This window comes from Myxocyprinus asiaticus, chromosome 17, assembly GCF_019703515.2.
Source record: "Myxocyprinus asiaticus isolate MX2 ecotype Aquarium Trade chromosome 17, UBuf_Myxa_2, whole genome shotgun sequence".
Taxonomy (NCBI): Eukaryota; Metazoa; Chordata; class Actinopteri; order Cypriniformes; family Catostomidae; genus Myxocyprinus; species Myxocyprinus asiaticus.
In genome coordinates, this window is record NC_059360.1 from 17,016,961 (window position 1) to 17,035,548 (window position 18,588).

At 39.6% G+C, this 18,588-nt stretch overlaps 1 protein-coding gene across 1 annotated transcript in view; it reads right to left on the minus strand.

Moving 5' to 3' along the window:
* ccdc88c (coiled-coil domain containing 88C) overlaps positions 1 to 18,588 on the minus strand; it is a 112,899-nt gene that overhangs the window by 37,420 nt on the left and 56,891 nt on the right. The window contains exons 10-20 of the mRNA XM_051722212.1: positions 17,561 to 17,719; positions 17,075 to 17,221; positions 12,872 to 13,016; positions 9,890 to 10,071; positions 9,663 to 9,800; positions 7,777 to 8,847; positions 7,555 to 7,682; positions 4,709 to 4,850; positions 4,279 to 4,464; positions 4,001 to 4,162; positions 59 to 336 (exon numbers count right to left, since the gene is read on the minus strand). Of these exons, the coding sequence (XP_051578172.1) occupies positions 59 to 336; positions 4,001 to 4,162; positions 4,279 to 4,464; positions 4,709 to 4,850; positions 7,555 to 7,682; positions 7,777 to 8,847; positions 9,663 to 9,800; positions 9,890 to 10,071; positions 12,872 to 13,016; positions 17,075 to 17,221; positions 17,561 to 17,719 (2,738 nt within the window). The remainder of the gene's footprint in view (positions 1 to 58; positions 337 to 4,000; positions 4,163 to 4,278; positions 4,465 to 4,708; positions 4,851 to 7,554; positions 7,683 to 7,776; positions 8,848 to 9,662; positions 9,801 to 9,889; positions 10,072 to 12,871; positions 13,017 to 17,074; positions 17,222 to 17,560; positions 17,720 to 18,588) is intronic.

An 18,588-nucleotide genomic window follows, 5' to 3' on the forward strand; every position in this document is an offset into this window, starting at 1 on the left:
GCATGAGGTATGAATTTCACAGGAGCAGTTAGACAGGAAGGATTGTAAAGAGACTGACTTGCTCTCAAGTGCACGGTGCTCCTCCTCCAGGGCTCTCTGGCTGCTCTTCAGAGCTGTGTGCTGAGCGATGAGCTGCTCATACTCGGTTGCCTGTCTTTCGTGCACGCTGAGCAGGCGATCGTGGTCCTGTGCAACGCGGTCGCGGGCCGCACACGCCTCTTCGCGCTGTTTCTGGAGAGTCTCGGCCTCTGATTCCATTGTTTGCAGCTGGGCCTGTAAAGCTCCATACTGAGCCATGAGAGATGAACTCTGGGAGCTTAGTGTTGAGTTTTCCACCTAAACACAAGCAGAAAAAGGCAACGGTGAAAAACTGAACTTTAAGACATCTAAAAGAGGATTTTTCCAATATCTGAATGTTTTACAGAATCAAAAAAACTTTATTTTACATTTCTGTAAAATTTTTGTATTTCTATGCAGCTGCTAAGGTGTTCTAAGTGGGATTTAGCAAACTGCTATCAGGGTTCCCACTCTTTTTAGGGCACAATTTTCCAGGATATTTCCAGGACATTTTATGTGCCCAAGTGGTGTAATATTAAAAACACATGAGAGGTCATGAAGTATATAATGGTTATTGGATGGTTAAGTTTCTGAATTCCGTATTCAAGAGTTTAATTACATTTTATTATTAAAACGGTATCTATTTAAATTAATCCATTAAAACTTTAATCAAATGAAAAAAAAAATTGAACATAACATTGCATTATTTTTACTGTAGTATAAAGAGTAGAATTATTTTTTGTCTTTTTTTCCCCCTCATGCATCCATTTAAATTGAGCTTTTATTTTGGTGTGTCTGTGTGTTTTTTGATGGCAGTATCTCACCTCCGGCTAAGCAGTTCTCTACATGGCCCAGTGTGATTATTTAAACCCCAAAAGCTGTGATTTAAATAAACACATACACTGATGAGCCAAAACATTATGACCACTCACAGGTGAAGCAAATAATGTTGATCATCTCCTAACAAGGCCACATGTCTAGGTCTGGGTAGATTAGACGGTAAGCAGACAATCAGTTCTCGTAGTCAACGTGTTGAATGCAGGAGAAATGGGCAGGGGTGAAGACCTGAGTGACTTTGAAAGGGCCAAACTGTTATGGCCAGACGACTGGGTCAGAGCATCTCTGAAATGGCAAGGCTTGTGGGGTGCTCCCGGTCTACAGTGGTAAGTACCTACCGACAGTGGTCTGAGGAGGCACAAACCGGCAACAGGGTGTTGGGCGCCCAAGGCTCATTCGTGTGCGAGGGCAACGAAGGCTATCCCGTCTGGTCCGAACTGACAGAAGGTCTACTGTGGCACAAGTCACAGAAAATTTTAATGATGGTTACAGGAGGAATGTGTCACAACACACAGTGCATCACACCCTGCTGCGTATGGGGCTGCGTAGCCACAGACCGGTCAGAGTGCCCATGATGACACCGTCCATCGACGAAAGTAGCTACAATGGGAACGCGAGCATCGGAACTGGACCTTGGAGCAGTGGAAGAAGGCCGATGAGTCCCATTTCCTTTTACATCACGTGGACAGTCGTGTACATGTGCACCATTTACCTGGAGAAGTGATGGCACCAAGATGCACTGTGGGAAGATGACAAGCCAGTGGAGGGAGTGTGATGCTCTGTGCAATGTTCTGCTGGGAAACCCTGGGTCTGGCCATTCATGTGGACGTTAATTTCACACATGCCACCTACCTAAACATCGTTGCAGACCAGGTACACCCCTTCATGGCAATGGTATTCCCTGATGGCAGTGGCCTCTTTCAGCAGGATAATGCGCACACACTGCACACATTGTTCGGGAAACATGATTAGGGGTTCAAGGTATTGCCATGGCCTCCAAATTCCCCAGATCTCAATCCAAATGAGCATCTGTGGGATGTGCTGAACCAACAAGTCCGATACACAGCGGCTCCACGACGCAACTTACAGGACTTGAAGGATTTGCTGCTAATGTCTTGGTGCCAGATACCACAGGACACCTTCAGAGGTCTTGATGGATCCATGCCTCGGTGGGTCAGCGCCATTTTGGCGGCACACGGAGGACCAACAGCATATTAGGCATGTGGTCATAGTGTTTTGGCTCATCAGTGTATATAGTCTGTATGTGCTGCACACTTCAGAGCGTTCTGCTTTGTCATCTACTATACACACAGAGCCCGCATGATCATGATCATGTTTTCAGTGTATGAGGGGCTGGATTCACACATTCATTTTGAAGCACACAGTAGCTGCAGAATTTTTTATTTTTATTAAATCAAAGCCTTTTGCTTCATATCACGATTTAAATATGATTAATTGTGCATTCAAACATTCCTTTTTTTCCAAAATACAGTATGTCCATTCTGTTACATTCCACGTTTTGTAGCAAATTTTTATGACTGGACTCCGTGATTCCATCCGTGTTTTCCACATCGCGGAAATCATTGGGCCTACATGTGGTAACCACGATATAAGCAAACTCCGATTGCTAAATTATTGAAAATGAATTCACATCCCGAGGTGTAAAGGCCGCATCACCACGCTACCACTGCGGGGTGTGAATTCATTAAAAAAAGATCAGCAGTCTGACCACTGTTTTAAGTTTACAACTACAAGTTAACACTACAAGAATGTTAGAACAAACAAATCATATTTTGCATTATATCAATACTTACTTAAACTATTCCCTCAGAGCAAAGCATAGATGACAACGGATAAGCGGAGAATGTACGGTAGAGGGCTTTGTTCATGACAGTCAACCGCTGATGTTGTTTTACAATGTAAAGCTGCTGGCAGTAACAAAACCATACAAATATTTTTATATTTGACACCTATTCCGAGTCCCAGTCATTCCCATGTTTTTGTACATGTAACAAAAACCTTGTTAGCGACACAGTTTTAATATATTAAAATATATTGCAGTGCAAATAATTATATTCCAGGACATTAAGGTATTTTCTTTTATCATTTTCATGACATTTTCATGACTGGAAAACTGCTTTGCAAAATTCCAGGTTTTCCAGGACGTTATATGCTCCGTCAATTCAAAATAGGAGTCTTCAGTGTGTTTCATGCTTGTTTACAGTTAAAAGTCCCGCATTATAAACCAAATGTTATGGCGTCTAAGTATGTCCATGTCATAGTAAAAAAAGACTAAGACATTTTATTTACATTCTATAAATCGATTTTAAAAACTATCGGCCGGATTAATCGGTTATCAGCCTCTGCAAAAGTAGGCATAATTAATCATGTCCCCGGACTGTAATAAGGAATATTCCTACCATCAAAGCAAATTAAGCTTAAAGTACCACCTGTTTTCTCCAGGGGGCAGTAAGCAAAACTCCAGCTGTATAGGCAACATGCACCTTGTACAGAGAACAAACCACACTCACTGACAGCAGACAGCACAAGATGACGCATTCTTGCATGGAGCTCAAATCCAAACGCAGGGAGCCTCAAGACTTGTTTTTCTAAATTTCAAACTATGTTTAACTTGGCACAGCAACCTAAAAAAAGTATATTTATGACGCGACGCATCTGCTCCTAAAGCGTCCGTTTGACGCAGGTGTACATTGACGCGTACTTAGACAACCGTATAATAAATCTTGGACTGATTGACAATTAAATTGAAAAATGGATTATGTTCAGTAATATGGAAATAAACAATCTATTGGATTCTAAAGCCACTTTTTGTATTGTCTTATCAACGCTTTACTCGTCTGCCAAAATAAATCTTTTTTAATTTACAGATCATTTTAATTATCTGTATTATTTTTTATAATATATACTGAATATTTTATTCGTAATTATTTAAATATAACTATTTAGAATTATTTCATCATTATATATTGAATTATTTTTATTTGAGGGGCTTTCTCAGCAAATGTATATATATATGCGATTAATTGCGATTAATCGGCATACCATGTAATTAATTCAATAACAAATTTAGACCTGTGCATTGTACCTGTAGTTTAGCAGTTTCTTTGTGAAGTGAGGTTGTGTACTCTTGTAAGGATGCTGCCTGTTTCTGCAGTGCAAGTGTTTGAGCATTGAGCTGTGCATTCTGAGAATCCAGCTGCTTCAGCTGCTCCTTCAGAAGATGCTTCTCAGTTTGCAGGGCAACATTCTGTAGAAGGTGTTTACACAGGTATGACACAATACTGAAGATCTAACATAATACTATTGTATAATAATAAGAAGAGTAAAATTCCAGGCTGGTTTGGTATAAATGTGCTTTCTTACATTCTTTTCAACATCGATTAGTCTGTCTTTCAGCTTGAGGAGCTCAGCTGTAGCCTCCCTATGCTCCGTCTCCCACATCACTTTGTCTGTGCTCTGTCTGACCTGTCCCAAAGTCTGCTGGGAGATCTCAGAGTGCACCGCCTCTTCCTCTTGCCTTTGCTTTAGGGCCTCTAGGTTCTTCTTTACCTGGAGAGAAAGAGAGATCACTCATAAAAAGGAAATGACCTCCACATTTCAGGACAAAACTGTCTGCATTTCACTAGCGCGCTTGCAAAGGGATGTAATAACTCACAATAACTCTTGATATCAGATGCAACCTATCACAGACTTGCATATTTTACTGACTAGTCACCCTTTTTTGGCATATATACTTTTTATTGTCATACATGTAGCTTGAAGAAGCTTGAAAATAAGGAAGGAGGGTGCTTACAGTGGTGAGTTCAGTGCGAAGTTGCTGGTTTAAGCTGGAGCTCTCCTCCAGGCGAGACTCGAGACTCAGAATCTTCTCTTCTCTCAACTCCAGAGTCTTCTTCAGTGCCGACTCAATTTTTGTCTCCAGGATTTTATATTTACTAAAGGACGAGAAAGCAAAGCATCAGCATATCAGTGTTCAATGTCACTGAGCCCAAGAATCTGGCCAATCAGAAATAGAGGCCTTAAGCTATTGTTTTTTGGTTGTTTGTGCGAGTTAAGGTGGGAGCAACATTTTACCTCGCAATACTGAAGTGATTTTCTAATGGCCAAAATGCAAACTCAGAACAAGCAAAGAATAGAAGGCTTTAGCTAAATTCAGAATCACATTCAGTAGAATATATCAATGTTTTGAATAGCAATACAGTACTTAACTTAAAGAACAGTAGTTTTATTGTATTATGACCCAGATATCGATATAATATCGTATCACCAGCTCCCTGCTGCATCGAACCCCTATTTGACAGGTAAAGCAATACCAACTCAACCTTTTGCTGAATTTGTGCTACAATTCGATCTGCTACAGTCTAGAGCACAAATATTAAAATATCAGTTGAGTGAAGATGTTTTGTTTTTTGTTTTTTTACTTAAAATGATCAGTTTAATGTTTTAGCAGTAAAGATAGATTTCAAAAACTGCTTTAGGTTAAAGATGTATGGAATTCAACATCACCCATCATTGAAACACACATATACACACTCACAGGAACACTGACCTACAAACACACCAAAACCTCAGTCTTGGTAGAATTACTAAGCCCAGTGGAATGTGAATAAGAATAGTACATTTTTTCAAACATTTTTAGCGATTAAGACCAGCTAGCGTTTCACTACACTATAAGCAGGCGAGGAATGCTGCCATTTCCATTCAGTCAATAAAGAGGTTAAAGGTGGAGTTTCAGTGAAAACGAATCAAAGTGGAGTATGTACATTCTAAACGCTGGGCCTGTAATTGCTTCATACTCTGGCCTCAATATTAAAGAAACAATTACAAACACACCACTACACACAGCACAGCTCCTAATAGCCACATTAAGACTCTATAGAGTTTATAACAGGCCTATGCATCACAGTGCTGTAAAAACAGAAAAGAATAGAAAAATACTTTAGAACTGTAACTCAAAGAAGCTAAAATGTAGTGTTAGTAACGTCTGAAATGCAAGCACCACAATTGCCGGTTGTCTAAAAACTCACCTGCTACACCTTTCAAAAGGCAGCATCCACAAAACAAACAATACACACTTTATAGGATCTTACAAGACCCCATTCATGTACATCACCAATCAAAACATCGACATGACCAGTGAAAGATTTGTTAAGGAATAGTTTAGCCAAAAATTACAATTTCATCTTCATTTACTCACCCTCATGTCGTTGGAAAACTGTATGATGTTCTTTTTTTTACCTAACTTCTCCAAGGGAGAATGTTTATGCTACTTTATTCCTTACAATTACAAAGGAGGAGTTTGTGTGTTATATTTTCAAGTCTTCTGATGGCATAATAACCACAATTTAAAGGGATAGTTCTACTACACTCTTAGAACGTGCAAAAAGCACATCAAAGTCTTCTGATTGGCTGATCAATGAATGTGTGTGAGGCCCGTGGGAACATTTCTGTTTACCCTTTACACAATCTAGTGCTGTCACAGAGGCCGGAGAGATATCTTACGGCACTTATTTCAGTGACATCTTTCAGGGAGAAGAAATATTTTCTGCATACCATTTCATAAAAAAATAAATAAATAAATAAAATAAAAAAATAAAAAATCACTGACAGGACCTTTAAAGTGGAGATTTATAATAAAGAAGGACATAAATATTGACCTGTTTCTCACTCACACTTTTCATATTGCTTCTGAAGATATGGATTTAACCACTGGAGTCATAAGGATTACTTTAATGCTGCCTTTATATGCTTTTTGAACCTTCAAAGTTCTGGCCACCATTCACTTGCATTGAATGGGGTGGGGGGGGGGGGTAACATAGACATGTCTATGTATATACAGTATATGTCAGACATGTCTTTGGCTGCTGCATTGCATCTCGTTGTTCCAGTTTCTCGCCTATTTGTTGTTATAGGCTGTTATGACGTAATCTGTAACAAAACCTACAGAAGATGTAATTATCAAAATATAATGCATCATATTTTGTCATTATGTGAAGGCTCGCTGGCCAACTCAATGCAAAACTTCTCAGAAAGCGCATCTCTCTGCTCTTCCTACAGGTTACCATAATTATCTTATGTGTGCTCCACTGTTTCGTAATAGCTGGCTGAACCGTGTATTTGCAAACCGTGGTTGGCTTAAACCAGAGACTCCAACACCACTGCGTTTTTAATATGTCGTGTTATGTTGAAAATCGTTTTGAAGACCTCTTTGACACGTTTGTGTATAGTTGTCACTGAATTTCTAATTTTGTAAAAAGTCATGTCATGCATAATCATTATCGATCACTGTTTTCATGATCGAACATTGCTGTCACTTCAGAGTACTCAAGTACTCATCCCTAGACTGTTCCTCACACAAAGCTATCATATGACTTAAGAAGACTTGGCATTATAGCGCTTGAGTTGTATGGACAACTTTTATGATATTTTTATGGCGTTTTGTTCATTTTTGGAGCTCGGCAATCCCAATCACTTTCATTGCAATAAAGCAGCTCCAAAATTTTTTTACATTTCTCCTTTTGAGCTGTGTTCCAAAGTAAAAGAAATGTCATACAGGTTTGGAACAACATGAGGGTGAGCAAATGATGACAGAATTTTCATTTTTGGTTGAACTATCCTTTGAATAACTTGATCACTCACTTGTCTTCACAACTGTGCTCTTCCTGTAGGAGTTTCTCTCGATTCAAGCCAATCTTCTCCAGCTCATGGCTCAGCTTTTCCAGTTCATTACACTGCTGCTGCACCCTCAACTTCTCATTCACCAGATCCTATGCACCAAAATTCACAAAACCACGTTTACATTCAATTCCAGTACATGAAGCTCAGAGCTCTTCTTTGGCTGAAATACACTACGTGTCGTACCTCCCTCAGCGTAGCCAGAGTCTTCTTATCCATGGTGGCCTGTTTCTGTAGGTCTTTGTTCTCTCTCTCTAGTTCTTTGAGTCTCTCTGTGGCCTCTTTGAGTCGGCTTAGCTCTTTATTGAGAGCTGTACTCTCTTTCTCCATGCTGGCCAGTCTGAGGCAGCTCTCCTCATGTGCTGCCTCCTTCACCTCCAACTGCTGTCTCAACCTATGCGACTCCTTCTCCAATTGCTTCCTCTCCTTCTCCACCTGGCCCAGTTCCCGCTCCATTCCTCGCTTCTCTTTCTCCACAACCTCTGCCCGTGTCACTGCCTGGGTCAGACCTTCCAGCTCCCATTGCAGATCCTTCATTTCAGCCTTGTTGTGCCTCAGCTCACCCTCTAGCCCCTGGATCTTGGTGGCACTGTTGTCCAGGGTCTGCTGGAGCCGTTGGTTCTCCTGGCTCAGGCTGCTACAGTTCATCTCCAGTCTTTCGCTCCTCTTGGCCTGGGAACGGAGCTCCTCTAGGGTGCGGATCATCTCCTCATGTTCCCGCTCTAGCTCTGCATGTTCCTGCTGCAGTTGAGCCAGGCGAGCAGTGGCTGGTCGCAGGGTCTCCAGTGTACGCCGCTGCTCCAAGTTCTCCTTCTCAAGTTGCTGGTGGTCCTTCTCCAAAACAGCCAGCCGCATGCTGACATTCTGGGCCGTGTCAGCGAGCTTCTTCAACCGGCGGTTGTCTTGCTCTAGAGTTGCGTTCTCGCGCTCCAGGGCCTCGGCACGCTCACTGCTGATCTTCAGGGAGGTGGCTTCTCGCTGCATCTGCTCGCGGACTCGTTCCAGGCAAGCTACCTCCCTCTCCAGTTCCTCACAGCGTTCTCCTCGTTCCCGGAGAGACTCTAGCTCCTTAGTGGCATGTCGTTTCTCGGCCTCCATGCGAGCCAGTTTACCACCTGTTTCAGAAATGGTTTGGTGGAGGACACGGTTTTCTGTCTCCACCTCCCTCACACGAGCCTCGCTGTTCACCTGAGCACGCTTCCGAAGTGAGCTCACCGCCTGGGTCAGATGCTCCTTCTCCTGCTCCAGTTCTGAGATCTAACAAACACACATATTTAGCCTGTAAACATAGAAATCTTTGCAAAAACTATATATGCTCCATTCAAGAACTGGTGAGCTGCCCACCTAGGTAACATTTTTAGGCATCACAGGCAAGTTCCTGACACAAAGACTGTTTCAGACATTAGGCAGCAAAATTATGCAATATTATAAAAATTTTTGGCCAAAAATCTAAGACAGTATTGCATGTATTCTTCGCAGATTTTTATCAAAGATGGCTAGCATTGTAGGTTATGTTGATTATACACTCACTGAGCACTTTTTAGTAACACTTTTGTCCTAATAAAGTGCCAAACATTGGCTTCTGCTGTTGTAGCCCATCCGCCATAAGGTTCGCCATTCTATTCTGCTCACTACAATTGTACAGAGTGGTTATCTGAGTTATCATTACCTTTCTGTCAGCTCGAACCAGTTTGGCCATTCTCTGTTGACCTCTCTCATCAACAAGGTGTTTCCATTTGCTGAACTGCCACTCAATGGATGATTTTTGTTTTTGGCACCATTCTGAGTAAACTCTAGAGACTGTTGTGCGTGAAAATCCCAGGTGATCAGCAGTTACAGATATACTCTGGCACCAACAATCATGCCATGTTTGAAATCAATGCGATCACATATTTTCCCCATTCTGATGGTTGATGTAAACATTAACTGAAGCTCCTGACCCGTATCTGCATGATTTTATGCATTACACTGCTGCCACAGGATTGGCTGTGCTCAGTGAGTGTATTTCATTGTGTAACAACGAATGTTATGGTCAACATGTTACAGAATGGGTCAATTTGTCTTTTTTTTACCTGTCTGTCTTTATCTTCCTGCAGTGTCTCCAGAGATTTCTCCAGCCTCTTTTTCTCCTTTAGCAGCTCTTCTCTGAGGCTCTCCATGTCCTGAGTTGTCTGTTTCTCCTGGTCCAGCTGGGACTGCAGATGCTCCAACTGAAACACACAGCACAGTACAAATCAGCATTCTGCCTTATTATTTGCTGTCAGTAAACAGACAAAGGCAATAAGGAGGTGAGCAGTACCTTCTTGCTGAGGCTCTGGTTCTCTCTCTCCAGCTCCAGTGAATGTAGTTGACCCTCCTCCATGTTGACGGAGGCCTCTCTCAGCTCCTGGATGGTGCTCTGAAGACACTGATTCTCCTTCTCCAGCTTTAACAGACGACTGGATGCTGACTCATTCAGCTCAAACACAAAAGACTTGCGGGCTATTGAGGCGATAACAAAAAATTATGTTAATGTTAATAAATTATTTATTAGTGATAGAACGATATATCAAAGAATGCATAATATTTTCAATGTTAAAATTCCTTCTCATAGCCAAGCATAATATGCAGAGACAACTATAAGACATTCGTTTTTAATTTTCCTGAAAAGTGGAAATACTTTGGCACTTTCAAAATATTTTGTTGGGCATCCAGATCAGCCCGATATGGCAACATTGGCGCAACCGTTGACATACATTTTGGGTGGGACTTTCTGTTTTTCGACTAATGGCAGACGGGGGATTTTGCTCTCAAAGAGTAGAATACAACCACAGACAAAAATATAGTGAGTAACAGCTAAGTATATGCCTTTGAATTAGAGGTCGACTGATATATCGGTTTTGCCGATTAATCGGCACCGATAACAGATTTCTGGAACTATCGGTTATCGGCAAAAGTCCGCACGGATAGTTTTCCCCGTTGCGTCCGATGCTGGAGTGGCTGGGAAGGGTCCGCTGTCATTATACAATATGAGAGCGACCTCTAGAAGTAAAATGAAAACTATTACTTCACTGATGCCTTGTGTTGTTTGTTTTGACACGTGAGACTACAATCTGCATGGAGCGGAACACTTCAGATGCAGATTTAAAACAACAACGAAAAGGTATGTATACAGTACACTACAGTACACGTTGTCAAATCATTATATAGTAATGATATGACTATATCAGCAAATGACTAGATCAGCAAATGTGTGTCTCGAGATCTTAATAGAGAACAGCAGTATGTTTGCCGACAAGGCTGAGAGGACGCTAACATTAAAGCTAACCTCAAGCGGTTAGAAAAATGTGACAAAAATACACGCAAGCCCTACCCAAATTTTTAAATGTCACAATTGTTACAATCTGTTACCATCTATTTGGATTAGTTTATATCCAGCTGATCATGTTTATGCATTCGTTAGCCAGCTAAGTTGCATATTTAAAGCTAGTGACTTGAGAAAGCAAATTAATATGTTCATGCAGCCGAGAGAAACGTATAAACAAATCAGAAACGCATCTGATTTAAATTAATTTTTTTATCCTCACTGTAAAACGATGACTTCAGATCGATCACATTCTTGCTCTCTTATAAGCGTTTCTCAGATTAAGCAATGAGTTGTTTAAATGCTTTGTCTGGAAAGATGTTCAACTTGGAAATGTGTGTCTCGAGATCCTCACGTTCAGTTCCAGTCTGTTGTGTTCTGTCTGTTTGAACAGCACGTGGCCTGGGCTCATTGTCTGAACCGCTTCACCACCGAGTTTAGCCGAATACCACTATCTGTGAATATTGCTGCTCTACATACAACTGTACTGAATAAAAAACAATGTGGTATTTCGCTGTTATTATGAAGCTTGAGTCTGGAGTAGTAGGAATCAGTGCATGTGTAACACCATGTGAACTGTCAACTGAAGTGTTTCCCCCCTCATTTTACTTTTGACTTAACCTTTGAGAATATGGACCGACTAAAACGTTATTTATTTATTTTATGCCCATTAGTTGAAAATGAAATGCTCTTTTTTAACAGCAGGATAGGAATGTTCTATGCAACAATATAATGGTGCTGAATGGTTTATGTATTTATTGCGCCTTCTTATGGATTAAGGAAACAATGTCAATTTAAAAACAGCTGATTTTAACATTCAAATTAGTTCATATATATTAATATTTATACATTTATATCTAAAAAAGTACATTACATTTTTATGGTTCAGTCAGTACTGTTTATTTTTGTAATAAAGTTCAGCACTATTTTACTCTGAGTGTTACTTTTTCATTCAGTATCATTTTTAAAAACTATCGGTTGATTAATCGGTTATCGGCAGGTACTGCCCAACTTAGTTATCGGTAAAATCCACTATCAGTCAACCTCTACTTTTAATATTTCTTTATTTTTGCAGCTCTGTTTGGCGTAGCACAGACTATATTTAAATATTCTTCAGTGAATTTTGAGTTAATATTGTGTAAAAAAAATTTTTTTTTACATTTTATATGATCTTTTTAACAGTATTGCATCATGTGTGTATATTTGTGTATGTGTATATACCTGCAGCAACCCTGCTCTCTAGATTTTGCTGTTGGTTATTGAAAAATCCCAAATTGTTTCTTTATTTTCAGTATATCCCGTTTGTTTTTGTGCATGTTCATGTGTATGATTGCAATAAAAACACAAAGCATTCCTGAATGATGAAAGCTAGCCGGCAGTGTCAACAATGCATCTCATTAAAAATGTGTATATGTGTTTCCCTAAAAAGTTACACATGGCCTGAGGCTAGAGATATTCCAAAAAGCTTTGACAGTCTTCTCAGGATAACATCAATTTTCCTTGGACCTTATTAATGTCAATAAATATGCCATCTTTGTTATTTCAAAACCTCAGTGATCACTACCTCCATTAACAGCACAAGTTCTGCTAAACACTGAGGTGCTTTTAAGACAAGACGAACAAGGGCCAAAAGGCAAAAAGAGAGAAGGCAGATCACTACTGGCCCTTGTGCATTTTGCATGAAACAACGGCAAGGTTGTGTTGTGGTGCATAACGAGTATTTGAATTGGGAGTATTTGCACACGGTTCTAAAAACAAACAAATGAACAAACTGACCCAAAGTCATTATGATTCTTTGTTTCGTGCTTTCTAAAGGTTGTTAGGTTGAATTAAAATTACACATACAGTACAGCCTAGCACAGAATCTATGTTCAGGAGTAAACAGACAGTATCTCAGAGGGTTTCAAACTGAACTGTAAGAGTCTGTTCTGGACTCACCTTCATTGACCTCACTGTTTTTAGCCAGCTGTTCCAGCTCCCAGCCCAGGTGAGCAGACTCATTCATGCTCTGTTTCTGAGAGATCTCCAGCAACATGTTTTCCTCCAGCAACTCCTCCAGACGCTTCTTATCACTATCCCTGTCCTGAGAAACACACAAAATGCATTGATCTTATATAGGCCAGGGCAAGGGAAAAGATTAACAAATCCCTTGTAATGCTTTCTCAAATTATTCTGCATTGATGCACAAAAAGTCATAATCAGAATTTTTTTTTTTACTTCTGAGGATGACGTGAGTGGTGCTTTCCCCTGCAAAACTAGCTGCCAAAACTTTGGATGGTTGCTAGGGCATTGCTATGCAGTTTCTAGGTTGTTGCTATGGTGATCTTGATGGTTGCTAGGGCGTTGGTTTATGGTTTGTAGGGTGTTTTTGGTGGTTATGAAAATGAAAATATAAAGTGTTACTAGGGCATTGCTATGCAGTTGCTAGGTGGTTGCTATGGTGATCTGGGTGGTTGCTGGGAAGTTGCAAGACAGTTGCTAGTGTACTTTACAATGCATGTAGGCATTATGACCAAAATTGAACAAGTGCTTTAAAATTTGCAAACAAATTAGAAATGTTCCGTTTTGATGTTTGTTTGTTTCTTTCTTTCATTTTTTTTACGCCATGCCAGCTTCTATGGCTATATTCATGGCGGGAGCCAGGTTTAGTTATTTAAAAATAGAGTTAAATAAGGTGTTTAGGATTCATGTTTCCTAAAAACCTTAAAACTAAATTTGGATTCACTTGATTAAAAATCTTTTCAAAAGTATCAACTGAATAACACAGGTTCCTCAGATGTGTAGAGGTATGACAGTCCAGTAAAATATGTTTAATGGATAGTGGGTTCTGACAAGATGAGCACTTTGGTGAATTTCCTCCTGATAGTTAAAATTGGTGTGTGAGTCTTGTATGTCCTATCCGGCATCGTGTATAAATGGCTTGATCCCAGCGATTATTAAAAGGGAACACATATCTTATTCCAACATCAAGATTTATTTCCCGTAATTTGTCGTTTAAACATTGATCCCACTCCGACTGCCATTTGTTTTTGATATATACATTCGGAGTTGGTTTCAGATCAGTGGAAGGTATAGGGCATTTTACTGGTTCAGTAGATAGTGCTTCTCTGGCAGCTCTGTCTGCTTGTTCATTACCATTACTTCTTCCATAGTTGGTTGTATGGCTCTGTGTTACTGGAGCCGAAGTTAATCTTTTCTTTTTCTTGTTGAGCTAGAAAGGAAGGCAGTTCTCAATAGATGAATTGCTTTCGAAAGTTTTTGCTAGAATGTTTGCAATTTCTTGTTTTGAAGTCAAGAGTGTGCCGTGTGCCGTGCTGTTTGATGTGCCATGCTGTTTGACCGTTGTTTTTTCCCTTCATTTTTCATATCAGGTTCCATATTTTGTATGATGGAGTACATGCTGGAAACGAATCTTCTCCAGCTTTCCTTTTTTACTTCATTTATAATTATTCTTACTCGTGCTCTACTCATCTTGAGTTTGATAAGATTTTCAGTTGATGGATGTCTGAAGAACAGTCTTTCAGTTTTTTTCCTCTCTTTTATAGATTCCTTACATGTATCATCAAACCATGGAAGTCGTCTATGTTTTATATTTACAGATGTTTTTGGGACTGTATCATTAACTATAGATATGAGCGTTTCACTGAAATTCTGCATAGTATCTGGGCTGTCTTCTGGAAACCGTGTCAGTTTCTCATGACATAGGGTTTGAAATTGATACCAACTGATACCAACAAGTTGCTCAATTTACTTGATTGACCCTTAGCCAATGCTTACTGGGAATCTGAGAGATATTTGATGTTCAGCTATCACAGAGTATTCCCAGGGCATGTCTTGACCAGCCGATTGATTGGATCGAGCCATTCCAACCTCGCGCCTAGGTGAAGTAGGAACCAAATTACCATGTTGAAATAGTGGAAGCTGCAACAAACCACATTTCTCAGGGACCAGGATCTCTTCCTCCACCGACACGGGTCGCAACTCATGGCAAATGAGTCGTCCTTTTCCTTATTTCTTATAACAGAAATGGGATAATAAGGATCTATTACACTCCAGGTCTTTACAGAGTGATGGAAAAAACTTTTTGCTGTAACCCTAGCAGGGGGGGCTTGAGGGTTGTTCTCTCTTGCCCAAGGAGACAACCCTAGCACTACGGAGGGAAGGAGCGTGCCACTGTTCCTTTCACGGGCTACTATCATAAAGATGGGTCCCGAGCCGAACCCGGGTTCCGTTTTGATAATTTATTGATAAATTTGCACGGCACATATTATTGTAATCGGTAAAAACATCAAACTGATCAAATAGCCATGTGTCATATGTTTTTGGAAAGCTCTCAAAGAGTGGAATACAACCACAGACAAAAATATAGCAAGTTATAGCAAAAAAATAGCAAAAAGTAAATGTCTTTGACATACATGTTACATGTAAAAAGGTGTTGCTTATATGCCGCATTTTCGCTTATAACTTCACGGAAAATAAATGGAAAATAAAATCTCACATTATCTTTACAACGAGCCCACATAGAACATAATTGGATGCAAAGATCATTAGATAATCCACATGAAGCACAATGTGCACAAGGCACATAATGTGCTATCTGGCTACAAACACGTTAGCTTTCCTGGATCAGATGACTTCATTGGAAATGATGTAGTATGATGTCCAGTGTCATGGAACACTAAACCAATCGTATTAGGATTCCGATAGCTACAGCCAGAGGTGCAAGTCATCCAAATATGGGCAGAGAGGATCATTCACTGTAATTACATATGGCCACCAGGAGATGGCGTCAAGTATATGACACAGACTCAATGATGACTCAAATGACACAGAACAGAACTGAATGAAACCTCATTACTCATTCCTGCATGCTTTGGAGAGAGAGCATACCTTTAGTCATTGTTGTGTAATTTGTTTTTATGTATAATTATTGTTTTATTTGTTTGGAGAGGCTTTTGGACACTTGGTGACTTTTTGGACACTAGGATAAATTCTTTTTTTTTTAATGTTTGTAGTGCTATAACTTTTGATTGCTTTGTCGTATCAACACAAAATTTTACTCAGTTACAGGTGACATGATTGGGAACAAAACAAAAGCTACCTTATTTACACCCTGAGATATACAAAGTAAAATCAGAAAAATAAGAAAACATTTTTTTTTTTTTTAGCAGTTTCTTCTGCAAAGAGTCTTAGAATTTATCATAATCTATGTCATTAAAAAAACAGAAAAGTTTTCTTTAAAATGATACCAAACACTTGACCTTCCTTGTTTTTTTCTCTTTTGAGTTATAAGCCTTAAATTTTGGGTATGCCACTGTAAAAGGAAATCTTTAATAATATTTAAATTAAAATAATATTTCAAGTTTCCTTCTGGACTTAGTGGAAAATCAGCCTGTTGTTGTTTTCATACCCTCGAACAAAGCTTCCACATACATTAGCAATGGGTACACACTTGCGCCCCTATGCTGATGTTGAAAGATTGAGACACATGCTGCATCCAAAATCACGTACTGTCACAATATGTACTGTATTTGATGAAGGACACACTTCTTGGCCTGTAAAACAGTACTTTCTTTAGGTATGCATGTGAGTACTATGAATATATTATGGACATACTTCATCCGGGAATGTGAGCATTGTCCCGTGACACGAATTTATGATGTAATAACAACAACCGCAAAAATAGACTACTTTGTTTTTGTTAAACATGCACCAACTAAGCACAAGAAACAACTGGTAGGTACTCCGTCCGACTCGCGTTTCTTCGCCGTTTTTTTAAATCCAGCGTTTTGAAATCGTCTTCTCATCTCCCAAGACATTATCGGATCGTTAAGTGTCCAGTCGATCCGTACGTCAGAATCTCGCCAGAAATAGGTCATCCGGGTATTTCTCGCGTACTTTTTATGAATACTGAGGATTCGAACATACTACTCCATTAGCATACTGTTTTTGGCATACTATATTGCAGGGAAGTATGGATATTTGGATGCAGCTACACTGATGCACCGAGAATCGTTTTGTAATTGCATCGTGACTCCTTCAAAATAAAATTTTATCTCGAGATGCCTAAAAATTACCACTCCTAATAACCATCACTCCCACACACAGATAAATGCATACATAGACACAATAGACACTCACAATTTCCATATCATGCAATTTGGAGCGCAGTTGGAGGTTCTCTTTCTCCAGCTCATGTAGTTTGTCACAGCGCCCCCTGGCTGCAGTAAGCTGCTCCTCCAGCATGGACTTTGTCTCCAGCAGGGTCATATTGTCCTCTCTCATTTCCTGCACACAAAAGACAGAAAGACGAAGAGATGGAATAAATAAGAAAAGATCAAAAGTGATAAAGAGGATGGAGATGGCAGACAGAGGGAGTCAGGGGCCTGTCAGGGACACCTGAGGCATTATATCTTAGAAATAAAGACATCAGGGGCCCCACAATGCAGCTGTACATCAGTCACTTCACAAAATAACTAATTTCTGCTCTTCTGATTAAAGCACTGTGCGACTGATTATGTATGTTTTTTCCAGGAATTGACACAGATGTCTGGATCTGTTTATATACAGTGTGCTGGAAGCAAGTTATTAAAATGGAAATGTAATATAAGGTAAAAGGGTGGTAACCTCTACACGGGTCTTGTAGAAGTGGACGTCATTGAGCCGTTCTTTGCAGCGAGCTAGTTCTGTTTCTAGCCGATCAACTTTTCCAGCACGCTCCCTCAATGAGTCCAACTCATCACGGTATGCCCGCACCGAACGTGCCTCTGCCAACAACTGCATATTCTAATCACACACACAAATGCAAAACATAAATACACACCATAAAATGATCTAAAAAATTTATGAGACACATATGTGATCAATAATAATGATTATTAGAGCTGCACGATTATGAAAAAACTCATTCTTGATCATTTCCGTTGAATATTTCCCTTGATATTGTAAATTGCAATTCTTACTTTTGATAAATATAATTTACATTAGAATGCTTATATTGTGCGGGGCAACTGCATGTCATATTCTCCATGTAAGCTACACATCAAAAACAAGCTGAGAACAGTGTTGCTGAATTAATTTATTGAGGTTTTATACATCAGTTTATGGCATATGTTACTGATAGGCCTAAAGTCTCATTTAAAGGGATAGTTCACCCAAAAATGAAAATTATTTCATCATTTACTCACTTTCATGACATCCCAGATGTATATGACTTTCTTTCTTCTGCTGAACACAAACAAAGAGTTTTAGAAAAATATCTCAGCTCTGTAGGTCCACACAATGCAAGTGAATGGTGACCAGACCTTTCAAGCTCCAAAAATCTCATAATGACAGCATTAAAGTAATCCATACGACTACAGTGGTTTAATATATATCCTCTGAAACAATGCAATAACTTTAGGTGAGAAACAGATCAATATCGAAGTCATTTTACCATAAATCTCCACTTTCATTTTCAGATTTTGAAAGAATGTGAAAGTGAAAGTGGATATTTATAGTAAAAAAGGACTTAAATATTGATCTGTTTCTCACCCACACCTATTATATAGCTTCTGAAGACATGGATTAAACCACTGGAGTCGTATGGATTACTTTTACATGGCCTTTCTGTGATTTTTAGAGTTTGAAATTTCTGGTCACCATTCACTTGCATT